The sequence below is a fragment of the Xiphophorus hellerii genome, chromosome 15, assembly GCF_003331165.1.
Source record: "Xiphophorus hellerii strain 12219 chromosome 15, Xiphophorus_hellerii-4.1, whole genome shotgun sequence".
NCBI classification, from domain to species: domain Eukaryota; kingdom Metazoa; phylum Chordata; class Actinopteri; order Cyprinodontiformes; family Poeciliidae; genus Xiphophorus; species Xiphophorus hellerii.
This window is the reverse complement of record NC_045686.1, coordinates 220,684-232,953: the sequence shown is the minus strand read 5'-3', so window position 1 is coordinate 232,953 and position 12,270 is coordinate 220,684. Positions and strand designations below refer to the sequence as shown.

Genomic DNA, 12,270 nt, shown 5'->3' with positions numbered 1-12,270 from the left:
TTTATTAAACTGGCTTTAATAAATCCATCCAGTGACCACTAGAGGGCTCCAGCTGATGGTTTCCTTCTATGATTTTGTTTATAATTAGCATTTTATTTTGTAACTTTTTGACTTGCTTTGTGGAAATTACATTCTAAATAATTTGGGTTCATGTTTTAAATTTTGTCCCCATCCATCAGGCACCGGGCCCAGAGAGTTGGGTCCGGCCCTGCTCTGTCGTCATGACAACTGCTGGAATAAAACCTAGAAAAGCAGAAACCGTTCTGGACCAATGGGCTCTTTGGTTCTGATGGAAACTGGATGTTTGTAACCCTGACCTCTGACCCCGTAGTGTTTGGTGGAATAAGGACCCAGACTGCAGCATGTGGAACCAAACTGTTTATTCCTCCAGAGCTCTACTTGTCCTCCGGCTTGTTGAAGCAGTAGGTCAGGCAGCATTTGCCGCAGTAATGGCGGTCGAAGTGACTCGCCATGAAGACGCCGGCGCCGCACTCGTCAGCTGGACACTCGCGCCGCAGACGGTGGATCTTACCGTTCTCATCCACCTGCAGATAGAAACAGTCAGCAGCTGAAGGGAAGAGGCGCCGCCCTCCGACCCCAGAAGCCCCGCCCACCTTGTAGTACTTGAGCACGGCCAGCTTGACCTTCTTCCTCTTGTGTTTGTTCTTCTTGGGTGTGGTGTAGGACTTCTTCTTCCTCTTCTTGGCGCCGCCTCTCAGCCGCAGCACCAGGTGCAGAGTGGACTCCTGCAAACAGGAAGCGGGTCAGAGCGCCACCTGCAGGCCACCAGAACCAACACTGAGCCGGTCCAGAACCGTTCAGAGATTCTCTGCTGCAGCTGGTTGGTAAAATGTTAATTTGGAGAAAAAGCAGAAAACCTTCGATCTGATTCGGTTTGTGTGGTGATGCTCCGCTTCCTGAGCTGAACGTAGGTCAAATGTCTTTATTGTATTAGACCAAAATTATTAGAAATAATCCTGCAATTTAGCAGAAATGATTTTGATCGACTCCAAGGAAAAAGATGGCAGCGATCTCTGGCAATGTTTAAACATTAAGTTTGTTTTTTTAATGTTATAACTCCTCACATGGTCAGACTGAAGGTGAAACATGCAGATGATCTGGTTGGTTTTGGTCAATGAATATGTAACTATGTATGATGACAAACAGTGATTGTTAAAATGTTGAACAAAATGATGAATAACATTTCCAGAGTTCAAACTGTCAGTAAGAAAACTAAACATGTTCATTTCATTACAGAACATCTGGAGGATGACTTTAGCAGGTGGAGCTGAACTCGTGACACTGTGTCCAGTTTGGGTTCAGACTCTCAGAATCAGACTGACTTCACGTTTCCTCAGTGATGCATCAAATGTTTCTGAACCAAAACGGATCAGAGGAGAAATGTTGGACCTGCAGCATTAAAAACCTCATGTTTAATTTTATTATTTCAATTCATCTGAAGATAAAATCATCGTGGCCTTATGACCCCAATAACAGCCATAGACAAACAGTTATTAAATATTATGTAATCTTGTTTTGGATGATAGTGGACGTCTCTGGTTTGTTTTGGTTGAACCTTGAGCCTGAAATAAATTTGATATTTTTTATTAAATTAGAATAAAAACAGAACTTCAAAGTTCAGTTCAAGAAATGAACTAAAACATTTCAACTGAATCTGTTCAGAAGAACTGAAAGCTGCAGAGTTCTTCTCACCTTCTGGATGTTGTAGTCCGACAGCGTCCGTCCGTCCTCCAGCTGCTTCCCAGCAAAGATCAGCCTCTGCTGGTCAGGAGGGATTCCTGCAGGAACATCAGCAAGAATTTAGATGACCTGGAGAAACGACGACCTGGAGACCCCTTCAATGACCTGGAGACCCCTTCAATGACCTCCACAGTCTCAGGTTAAACTGATGGCCCTGACTGGATGAAGCAGCCATCTGGATTCATGTTTCTAATTTCACTTTGAGGAAGTCTGGAATTGAACCAGCAACTTTTCTGAGCTGCAGATAACCTGTCTTCTACATGAACAGCCAATCAGAGATTCTTTTATTTTAGTTGCAAAGCAGAAGCAAACTATCAGCAAACATGTCAGAACAGATGAACAGAACAGTCACCCTGAGTTTAGAGAAACCCTCCAATATCCACCGACAGATATGAAAAGTTTAATACCTTCTTTAATATGTTGTGAAAACTCAGTTTGTAAATATTCTTTCAGTTAATTACAATTGTCTGGACTTAAGTCATTACTCCAGCTAATTTCATCAAATGAGATGATAGATTTCCTTTTGTAAAGACATAAACAACATGAAGTTGGTGTAAAACTGAAAAAGTGCCTTTAAAAAATTCTAAACTATGTAGACATTTTTAATCATGAAGTAAATTAGGTCATTATTAGAATCAGAAGTATAATATCTAAGACATTCGTTCATAGGAACTTCTTCCTTCAGTTTTAATATAAAGTCCAGCTGGATCTCATTTAGAGGCGTTCAGGGTCACCAGGATCAGTCAGAACCACCTGAATGGATGACCGCAGCTGACACTCACCTTCCTTGTCCTGGATCTTAGCCTTGACATTTTCAATAGTATCTGAAGGTTCAACCTGGAAAATAAAAACACATGTAACCTGATGGCATTGAATAAAACCACTGCATGAGCTCCAACACTGAGTTCTTCAATCTGCTCCGTTTAAACGAACCTCTGCGGCTACACGTGTTTACTGCTCTACCAACTTTAGCCACGTAGCTTCAGGTTAGCCGCGTTTTATGACCAACCGAAGCATTATTACCTTATACATCAACATAACAATCAGAAAACAAGCTTAATATGTGCTCCTTTAAATAGTAAAACTCCGATTAACCGCAGTAAGTAAACGCCGCCACCCTCCATCACGCTCACCTCGAGGGTTATAGTTTTCCCCGTGAGGGTTTTCACGAAAATCTGCATCGTGAGGTTCGGTCCACCTGTACGGAAACACACGGAGAGACTATCGGAACCCACTCAGATTGAAAACTGATCCAAAATGCTGTTACATTTTATTAAAAAGTGATAAAAACACGCAGCACCACTCACCACCGGTTCACTCCTAATGGCGGATCCTGAGAAGAGGACCTCAAAGGGGAAAGAACGGGGTTTCCTACACGCGATTCAACGGAGGTAGCTGGCATTTATTGTGCCTGATTAAAAAACAGAAACAGTATTTTTGTATCGTCGTTAGTTTACTTTTGATTATAACATATTTCGGCCCTGTATATATCAAAATAAAATTAAGGTAAATACTTGAAGTAATATAACTCAAATGATCAAAAACATGATTTTAAGAGGTCCTCGGTTTCCATGGTAACACCACGATTGCTATGTTACTGACGGCTAATACGCAGAAGAGTTAGCGTTGGTTTAATACTAGATAATAACAAGATGAATAAAGAACAGAATGACACAGAAGATCCAGAAATGAGTCCCGTGATGGATGTAGAGGTGTGTGAGGGTGACGAGACGTTTGTTCAGTCTCTAAACGAGTTTATCGAGAAAGAGAAGAAGTACCTGCAGTGTCCAGAAGAGGGCACTGATGAGCTGCGATACATCGTCTACCGCTCCGCGTTCAACAAGGTGAGCGAGTCAGCTGAGAAAATAAGGGTTGAATGGGTTAAATGTTTTACACAAAACTCTTATGGAAGTTCTAATTCTGATATTATGAACAGGTGAAGGATTTTATTAACCATTTAAATGTTTTCTTTTGGTCCTTGATGTTTTCCTTCATGTGATCCAGACTTTCTTCTCCTCTGGAACAACTGCTCTCTGAGTTTTCTAGAGATTTTTCAGTTTTTGTCCATTTTATACAGGACGTTGCAGAACTATTCACCCTCTTATGCAGTTTTTCCAGTCCAAACTCAAACCTCAAAGTAGAAAAGACACAACTATTCTTGATTTTCTTTTACAGATAACAATCTGGAAAGTGTGGCATGTCTTTGTATTCAGCTCTCCTGAGCCTGCTGCAGGTCTTTTGGGTTTCTCTGACCATCTAGACTAGGTTCTGTCAGCCTGGAAGGTTAACCTCCACCACAGTCTCAGGTTCATCACTGAGGAACCAGACTGAACCCAAACTGAGTGGCAGTGATGGACACCGCTCACGGTCACTAACTCTAAAGCGCTAGCAATAAGCGCTAGCTATTCCATGTTGGTGTATCTAATATACTACACCAACATGATACTTAGCAGAAGCTAATGCTGAAGCGTTTATTTCAACCATGTTTACATCCACCATGTGTAGGTGACACAAACAGACTCTTAAATTGGCACGTTAGAATTTATCTCAAATAATTAACTAAAGGTGCCTTAAGTATGCTAAACATTGTCAAAGCTAGCAAACATGCTAAAGAGCTGAATGTAAAATTAGCTCTGCTGTTAGCCTAGCGTATTAGAGATCTCCAGGAAGAACCTTGAAGTGATCCGGTCGGGTTTAACAGAATGTTCTGGAGCCATACAGGTCCGGTCTGTATCTTGCAGGTGATTGGTCGAGCCTCGGCCTATAGGAGGCTCCTGCTGGACATAAAGTCAGAGTACGACGGCGTCATCAGAGAGATGAAGAGGAGGGAGGAGGAAGCTGCGGCGTCCCGCCTGCAGTCCCTGCTGGGTTATGCGGCTCACATCACTCACAGGTGAGGCTGCTGGTTCTGGTGGGGACCGGTCGGGTCCAAACAGCACCACAGGTTCACCAGCATGTCTGCTCTCTTTCCAGAACCATGGTCCTCCAGAACCAGACAGCAGAACTTCAGCAGGAGGTCCAGAGGCTGAAGGCCACCACCCAGAGCCAGCTGATACCAGGTTCTGTTGGACTTACTGGGCCGAATGTTCTGGATGGGCTTCCGAACCTCTGATGACCCGCCTCTCTGCTTTCTGCAGGTCTGACCGTGGCCCAGTCCGAAGACCCGGAGGTTCTGCTGGTCCATCTGGACCACCTGAAGACGCGGAGAGACGGCCTGCTGGACCGGAAGATCCTGTGTGGTCCTGTGGAGGTCCAGACCCAGCTGACCTTTGACCTGCAAGAGGACCAGCTCCACAGAGACCTCCTGAGGGCCCAGAACCAGCAGCTGATGACCCGGTATGGAAACTGGGTCGGATCAGAACATCTGAGGTCATGAAGGTTCCTCCAGCAGACTGTAGGTCAACCAGAACCAGAACCAGAACCCGGCTTTAGCCTCAGATTATTTTAACTTAAACATCAACAGAAACAGAAACATTTACAGAACACAGAACAGAGTCTGGTCCAGAGTCCGGTCCAGAATCTGGTCCAATTTCTGGTTCCTGCCTCCCTGATCCTCCTGCATTTCCCCTCCGGTCCAGCAGGTGGCGCTGCAGCTCTGACCCGTGATCTCTGCAGGTTCCGGCGCCTGAAGCTGCTGGGTCAACGTCTGATGGTCTGGGAGGAATCGGGTCAGACGTTTCCACTGGAGGAGCTGCTGCGTTCTGTCATCCAGAACCTCCAGGAGATCGGAACCGACGTGCAGGACGAAGGTCCGACTTCACATCCTGGAAATGAACTGATGGTTCTGGTGTCAGCAGGTTCTGGTTCTGGACGTGATCCACCAGAACCGTTCAGAACCTTTGCTGTCCGTCCTGCAGGCGGTGATGAAGAGCCGTTCTGCATCCCAGCTGAGCTGCTGGAGGAAGAGGAACCGACCGGGCTGGACGAGTCCAAACTGCTGAGGAACCACCTGGACAGGTCTGGTTCTACGGGTCAGAACCAGACCCAGGCAGAACCATGACGCCTGGGCCTGCCTGGACTACAACCAGTAACTGACTCTGGTTCTGGCTGTAGTTCTAACCGGTTCTGGTTCTGTTCCCCAGGTTCCTGGACCTGCTCCGGTCCTCCCAGTACGAGGCGGCGGCCCTCCATGCGGCCCGGTCTCCGGTCCTGAGGGACTCGGACACCATGGAGATGTTCCGAGGTTCAGAACCAGAACCTCCCTCAGAACCTCCCCCAGAACCTCCCCCAGAACCCGGCTGATTCTGGTTCTGTTCCCTCAGGTTTTCGGGCCCCGCCGGGCTCCACCCCCCCACTGCTGCTGTTCTTCCGGGCGCTGCTGGTTACCGCGGCGACAGGCAGCCGGCTGTCGGCGGCGCTGTCGCTAAGGGGCGTGACCTCGGCTCTGCAGCACGGAGACGTGCAGCTCATCGCTAACGCCGTCACGCTCAACAAGTGAGGTTCTGACCCGGTTCTGAAAGCAACGTTCAGAAACACAACCGAGGAAAAATGACAAAATGAATGAAAATATTTATTCCTGTAAAGTGACCTAATTCATCTGAGGTCCAGCCAACTGGTGCCAGCCACACTAATCAGCTGGAGCTTCTCCAGTGAATCTGTTGGGTTGGATCCAGTGGTCGGTTCTCCTCGGTTCTAGCAGAGGAGAACCGAAAGCAGAAAGAATTAGCAGCTCATTTTGAAATCCCAGCCTGGTCCTTCAGACACCCTGCATGTTTCAGGTGTTTCCTGCTTCAGCCCAGGTGAGTTTAGAGGACAGGTGAGTTCAGTGGACAGGTGAGTTCAGTGGACAGGTGAGTTTAGAGGACAGGTGAGTTCAGAGGACAGGTGAGTTCAGAGGACAGGTGAGTTCAGTGGACAGGTGAGTTTAGAGGACAGGTGAGTTCAGAGGACAGGTGAGTTCAGAGGACAGGTGAGTTTAGAGGACAGGTGAGTTCAGAGGACAGGTGAGTTCAGTGGACAGGTGAGTTCAGTGGACAGGTGAGTTTAGAGGACAGGTGAGTTCAGAGGACAGGTGAGTTCAGAGGACAGGTGAGTTTAGAGGACAGGTGAGTTCAGAGGACAGGTGAGTTCAGTGGACAGGTGAGTTTAGAGGACAGGTGAGTTTAGAGGACAGGTGAGTTCAGTGGACAGGTGAGTTTAGAGGACAGGTGAGTTCAGTGGACAGGTGAGTTCAGTGGACAGGTGAGTTCAGTGGACAGGTGAGTTTAGAGGACAGGTGAGTTCAGAGGACAGGTGAGTTCAGTGGACAGGTGAGCTCAGAGGACAGGTGAGTTTAGAGGACAGGTGAGTTCAGAGGACAGGTGAGTTCAGTGGACAGGTGAGTTTAGAGGACAGGTGAGTTCAGAGGACAGGTGTTTGCTGAGCTGCAATCAGCTGACATTAAAGCAGGAAACATGTGAAACCTTCAGGTTGGTGCGGCTGGAGGACCCGGCTGGGAAACGCTTCGATTCCCTTCAGTTCATTTCTCCAGATTAATCCTGAAACTTTCAACATTTGCGTTGAGGTTTTGGTTACAAACTGTAGAGAATTATTCTAGCAGTTAGCTGCTTATATTCATGCTCTTATTGTGAAGGAGGTGAAGATAACGCAGCAGTTTCATTTCCTCTCCTGTTTTCAGCCCGTGATGCGATGCAGCAAATGACGTTTATTCTGTACCCAGAATGCATCACTGTAGACAGTTAATAACCTCCTGATGTCCTGCTGCTTCTGACCGAAGCCTACCGTTGCTAATCAGGCTAATTTAGCATCCCAGTTAGCAAAGCTCAACAACTATAAAACTGAAACAACAAGTGAAAGTTTCTTCTGTGAAGAATCACTTCCTGAAGCTCAAACAAACAGAGAGACATGTAGTAACAAACTGGCCCTGTGGAGGGCGACGTGTGCTGTAGCATTAGCTTCTGCTAAATATTGTATTGGTATAGTGCTTTGGTATTAGTGGGACTAATGTTTCTGATTAGTGCTTTAGTGTCAATTAAAATAATACCTTAGATTAGCTCTTTAGGGTTAATGGAGCTAACTGTTAGCCTAGCGGTGCCAACTGTTAGCCTAGCGGTGCCCAGGCCGAACTCACAGCCTGAGGAACCAGAGAGTCCAAATCCGAAAGGCTCGAGGGAAAATCCTCTGGTCTGAGATGGATGGGCATCCATCTCAGACGCTTTGGGTCGAGACTTGAGCTCTAGCGTGTGATTGGACCGTACTGAGGTCGGGTTCTGGATCAGATTCTGAATCGGGTTCTGGTCGGGTTCTGGTGTAACTGAGGCGTCCCCCTCAGGCTGACCTTCTCTGAGGCTGTGGGCGACGCGCTCACTGAGCATGCTCAGAGAAACCGGGGCGTGGCCGACCTCTGCCTGGCTCTGGCCTCCACCGTCTACCAGGCCTGCAGCCTCCACCAGAAGATCGCACTGAGCATGTGCAGGAGAGGCCTGGTGCACGGCGCCGCCGAGGTCATCAAGAGGAAGCAGCTCACTGCAGGTCAGCCTGTTTCTCTGGGTCCGACCAGAACCAGAACCTGCAGGTTCTCATGAACTGTGTCTCATGTCTCTCTGTCTTTGTGAGGACTTCCCGGTCCGACCAGAACCAGAACCTGTCCTGTGTGTGTCCAGAGGAGAGGGTTCTGTGTTCTGTGTGGGTTCTGTCCCACGCGCCCAGCCTGTCGCTCCTACGGCTGCTGACCAACGCAGACGAAAACGGGGAGGCGGCCATCTTGTCTGTGGGAGGGACCTTTGCCTCCATGCTGGCGGACTTCAACCAGAACCGGCTGGCTCTGGAGCTTCTGGAAGGGTTCCTGAGGAGAGGTTCAGGTGAGTGCGTCGGTTCTGACCCGGGCCGGATTCGAGACGTCCTGACGCGTCCCTGTCTTCTCAGACGTGCTGGCGACGGCCATCTTGGGGGACAGCAGCTGCTCGGTGGACGTCTGGGACCAGGTGGCGGCGCTGTGCGCTGAACTGGACCGGGCCGACCTGAGCCAGGCCATCCGCTCCATCCTGCACGGACCTCGACCCTGGACATCGGACCTGGAAGGGGAATGGGTCATGGAGCATGTCTTCCTGTGAGACAGGAAGTGGAGGACGGAGACAGGAAGTGGAGGACGGAGACAGGAAGTGGAGGATGGAAACAGGAAGTGGAGGACGGAGACAGGAAGTGGAGGACGGAGACAGGAAGTGGAGGATGGAAACAGGAAGTGGAGGACAGAGACAGGAAGTGGATTAGCGCGTTAGCCGCTGGTTTTAATCTGCTGTCTCTGTTCTGCCTGAATTTCCTCTCTGTGATAATAAATGATTGTTTTCTGCCGTTAGCGGTTCTGCTGGGTTTGGATCCGGTATCTGCCTACGGTCACCGACGCTACAAGGCTTTTAGTGTTTTCAGCTTCATTTTGTGCTTTATGTTTTATGTTGGGCTGCTTATAATTATAATTTTCCATATTTATGGAAGAAGCTGGATTCATTTCCCAAAATAAAAACTTTATTTCCTTTCATGAAAGTGAGACGATTCACAGAAACACATTTTAGTTTAATTTCCCTAAACATTCACCTCTGACCCCCAGCAGGTATACCTCTGACCCCCAGCAGGTTGACCTCTGACCCCCAGCATCCCCACGGTCCAGACTGAGCTTCCTCTCTGCGCGTCAGAACCGGTTCAGTGAATTCTCAGTTCACGGGTTCTTAAACAGAACCAGAACCCAACAGAACCTCACTCTGTCAAACCTTGGGTCCGGACCTGATCCGGGCTGGTACCAGCGGACTCAGACGGGTCAGAACCAACCACAGGCCTGAACAAGCAGCAGCCAGTGGACCGGAACCAGAACCGGACCCTGTTCTCCCACCTACAGTCTGTGACATCACTTCCTGTCTGCTCTCTGCTCTCTCCCAGCAGAGCCAAGGTAAAGGTCAGAGGTCACGTCACCATGGAGACGATGACATCATCAGAGGAGGAGTGTGGGTCAGTATCTGGATCTGGGCCGGTTCTGATACGGATCAGAACCAGAACCTAGTTTTATTTCTTACACTGACTATTTGATTTGGTTCTGGTGGTTCTGAACCGGTTTGGACCGGTTTGGAGAGGTTCTGGACCTCTTTATGCCTGGCCCTGGTTCTGTTAGAACCGGTCTCAGTCCGGTTCAGGACATTTTGACGACCAGAACCGGACCACAGTAAAGCTGTAAAGCTTCCCAGTTAGAAACCAGATAAACCAGTCCAGGTGCAGACTCAGAGGCGCCCCCTGCTGGAGGGAGCGGCTACTTCATCCATTGTCTCAACCTTTGACCCCAGCGGGTCTGGAGGTGCTGGTTCCTTTTGGGGCGCCAGGTGGGATCACCTGGACAGGTCACCAGTCTGCCGCAGGGAACGGGAATTTATCAATCTTTAAGTAATGAGACTTTTTTTCATCATAATTTATCTTTTTCTGCTTAATTTATTGTTTTCTGTCACAGAATCACTTTGAAGAAACTCCAATATAACTTCATTTCTCTTTGTGATATTTAAGTTTATTTTTTATTATTAATTTTAATTAAATTAGAAAAAATCCTAAAGAAACACCAATTTTTTTTTGATTAATAAAGTTGTTTAACATTTTTTTTCTGCACTCGTTTATTCACAGAAACATAAAATACTTCGAGCTTCCAGAACCAAAACCTTTGGACTGGGTTTGGTTCCGCGGGAGGCTGATGATGATGATGATGATGATGATGATGATGATGGTTGTTTACAGGATGAAGATGCTGCTGGTCACGTGATCAGCAGACATGGTGGAAACTCCAGCATCATAAACCTGATGTGAACTGGACTTTGGATCCTCTGCGGCTCGTTGGCCCGGTTCCGACCGCTCCGGCGCTGTAAACAGACTAGGTGTTGCTAGGCAACGGCTGCTAATCGGAGCAGTTGCTGGCATCATCTTCATCACCATCATCACCATCCTGCTGAGAGGCTAAAGATAACCCAGAGAGTCAGACAGAACCACCCGGTCCGGTCCGGCCTGGCAGGCCCGAACCTCCCGCTGGTTCAGGAGCTGCAAACATCCAGAAGGTTATTTGATAAATGAGTCAGCAGAACGGGTTAAGATGAAACCGAACCGGTCTGGTTCTGAACCGGTCTGGTTCTGACCCGTTTCCGTCTCATGACTCAGTTCTGTTCATGTTCATCCAGGAACTGAGTCAGACCAGGACCGTTCAAGAAGAGAACCGGTCACTCTTCTCATCTCCATCTATCAGAACCGGTTGCCCTGGTAACCCCCTTCACAATAAGAGCCTCTGAGCTGATCATGGCTGACCCAGAAGAAGAAAAGCTTCTCCTGCTGTGACTTGGCTCACATGTCGCCGGCTGCATGGCTCCACGTGAAGCCCCCATAAATACCCCGGTCCGGGGTATTTATGGGGTACATCGGGGTATTTATGCCCCCCTGTTGTCCCCTGTTGCCCTGGATCCCAGCCCAGCTGCTCTGCTGCCACCGGATCGATCCCTCCTCCTCCTCCACTGCAGCTCCACCCCTCTAACTAGGGGTGGAGCCCTCATTTCCCAGCTGGCCTGAACGCAGCACGGCTCCGTCCCGCAGCGGTAGGAACGTTGCGTGACTCCTGATGAGTCCACAGCTGCTGCTGAACATCTGGGCCCATGGCGACTGCAGCTTCCGCTCCTGGACTTCCGGTCTGACCCCCCATCACCACCCCGCCACCACCATGCCGCAGGGGTTCACAGGCTCGACTCATTACTGCATAACATTTTATCTTTTACATTAATATTTTAAATATTATTATTATATTTTTAGTTCGTATTTCTAGTATTCGTATTTTTTAAAATCTTATTTGAATTTTGATGATGAATTTATTTCAGCCAGAATAAATAAATAAATAAATAAAGTAGTTCTTACATTGTTCTATTTGAAACACCCAGTTACCATCAAAATACTCCAGTTATGTATCTGAAAATAAGTGTCTTATTTTAATTTTTAGGTTATTACTTTACTTTTTTACATTAATTTGTTTATTACTCTTGGTTAGTTAGTTAGTTTTTTTATGTTGTTTATTTTTTTATTTATGTACTTTTAAAATTTTGTTTTATTTTATTTATTTTTGCATGTTTTTGTCATTTTGTTTGAAATGTACAGTGTCCTTACGTGTTTTGAGTGGGCTTCTAAATAAATAATAATAATAATAATTATTGTCTCGTCATGAAATGTAACTTTTACCTCTTATGTTTCTCTATTGTTGCTTAGTCAGGTGTAATATCTGATAATAAACACATAAAGTAAATATGGTAAATTGTATTCATGTCGTTATAAAACTCATGGAGGGAAACTGAACCCCAGATCGGTGTAGAAACGAACCTGGACGGTTTAAAACCGAACCTGGGTCCAAACTGTAGCAGCCTCCCAGAACTGCTTCTTCTAAATTTTCGCCATGCTTTTAAGGGAGGCGGTGTCAGATTTCGCCCCGCCCACTGAGATCGATCTGATTGGTCAGAGGTCAGGTCCGTCAGAGCTCTGTTCGCACCTGATTGGCTGGCGGGAGTTCCCTCT

At 47.4% G+C, this 12,270-nt stretch overlaps 2 protein-coding genes across 2 annotated transcripts; one reads left to right on the top strand and one right to left on the bottom strand.

Annotated features, from left to right (window-relative positions):
- Positions 1–363: 363 nt before the first annotated feature.
- On the bottom strand, positions 364–3,172 carry LOC116734400 (ubiquitin-40S ribosomal protein S27a). Its single transcript, XM_032585770.1, has 6 exons — positions 3,069–3,172; positions 2,895–2,959; positions 2,544–2,598; positions 1,714–1,799; positions 615–746; positions 364–545 (listed from the first exon to the last, which is right to left on the bottom strand). Exons 2-6 carry the CDS (start codon positions 2,940–2,942, stop codon positions 396–398), a joined length of 471 nt encoding a protein of 156 aa, XP_032441661.1. The 5' UTR covers positions 2,943–2,959; positions 3,069–3,172; the 3' UTR covers positions 364–395.
- A 196-nt stretch (positions 3,173–3,368) lies between these two features.
- Positions 3,369–9,235, top strand: LOC116734399 (clathrin heavy chain linker domain-containing protein 1-like). Its single transcript, XM_032585769.1, has 10 exons — positions 3,369–3,605; positions 4,503–4,654; positions 4,735–4,820; positions 4,899–5,097; positions 5,377–5,718; positions 5,844–5,944; positions 6,024–6,195; positions 8,033–8,232; positions 8,364–8,561; positions 8,626–9,235. The coding sequence occupies exons 1-10, from the start codon at positions 3,414–3,416 to the stop codon at positions 8,811–8,813; spliced, it is 1,830 nt and encodes a 609-aa protein (XP_032441660.1). The 5' UTR covers positions 3,369–3,413; the 3' UTR covers positions 8,814–9,235.
- The last annotated feature ends 3,035 nt before the right edge of the window (positions 9,236–12,270 follow it).

What these genes read in the sequence shown, in the direction of transcription:
- LOC116734400 (XM_032585770.1), bottom strand. Translation starts at nt 2,942, where the DNA reads ATGCAGATTTTCGTGAAAACCCTCACGGGGAAAACTATAACCCTCGAG. An exon ending in TAAGATCCAGGACAAGGAAG is followed by an intron (nt 1,800 to 2,543) that starts GTGAGTGTCAGC and finishes ATGTTCCTGCAG; the next exon opens with GAATCCCTCCTGACCAGCAG. An exon ending in CGGACTACAACATCCAGAAG is followed by an intron (nt 747 to 1,713) that starts GTGAGAAGAACT and finishes TCCTGTTTGCAG; the next exon opens with GAGTCCACTCTGCACCTGGT.
- LOC116734399 (XM_032585769.1), top strand. Translation starts at nt 3,414, where the DNA reads ATGAATAAAGAACAGAATGACACAGAAGATCCAGAAATGAGTCCCGTG. An exon ending in GCGGCTCACATCACTCACAG is followed by an intron (nt 4,655 to 4,734) that starts GTGAGGCTGCTG and finishes CTCTCTTTCCAG; the next exon opens with AACCATGGTCCTCCAGAACC. An exon ending in AACCAGCAGCTGATGACCCG is followed by an intron (nt 5,098 to 5,376) that starts GTATGGAAACTG and finishes TGATCTCTGCAG; the next exon opens with GTTCCGGCGCCTGAAGCTGC.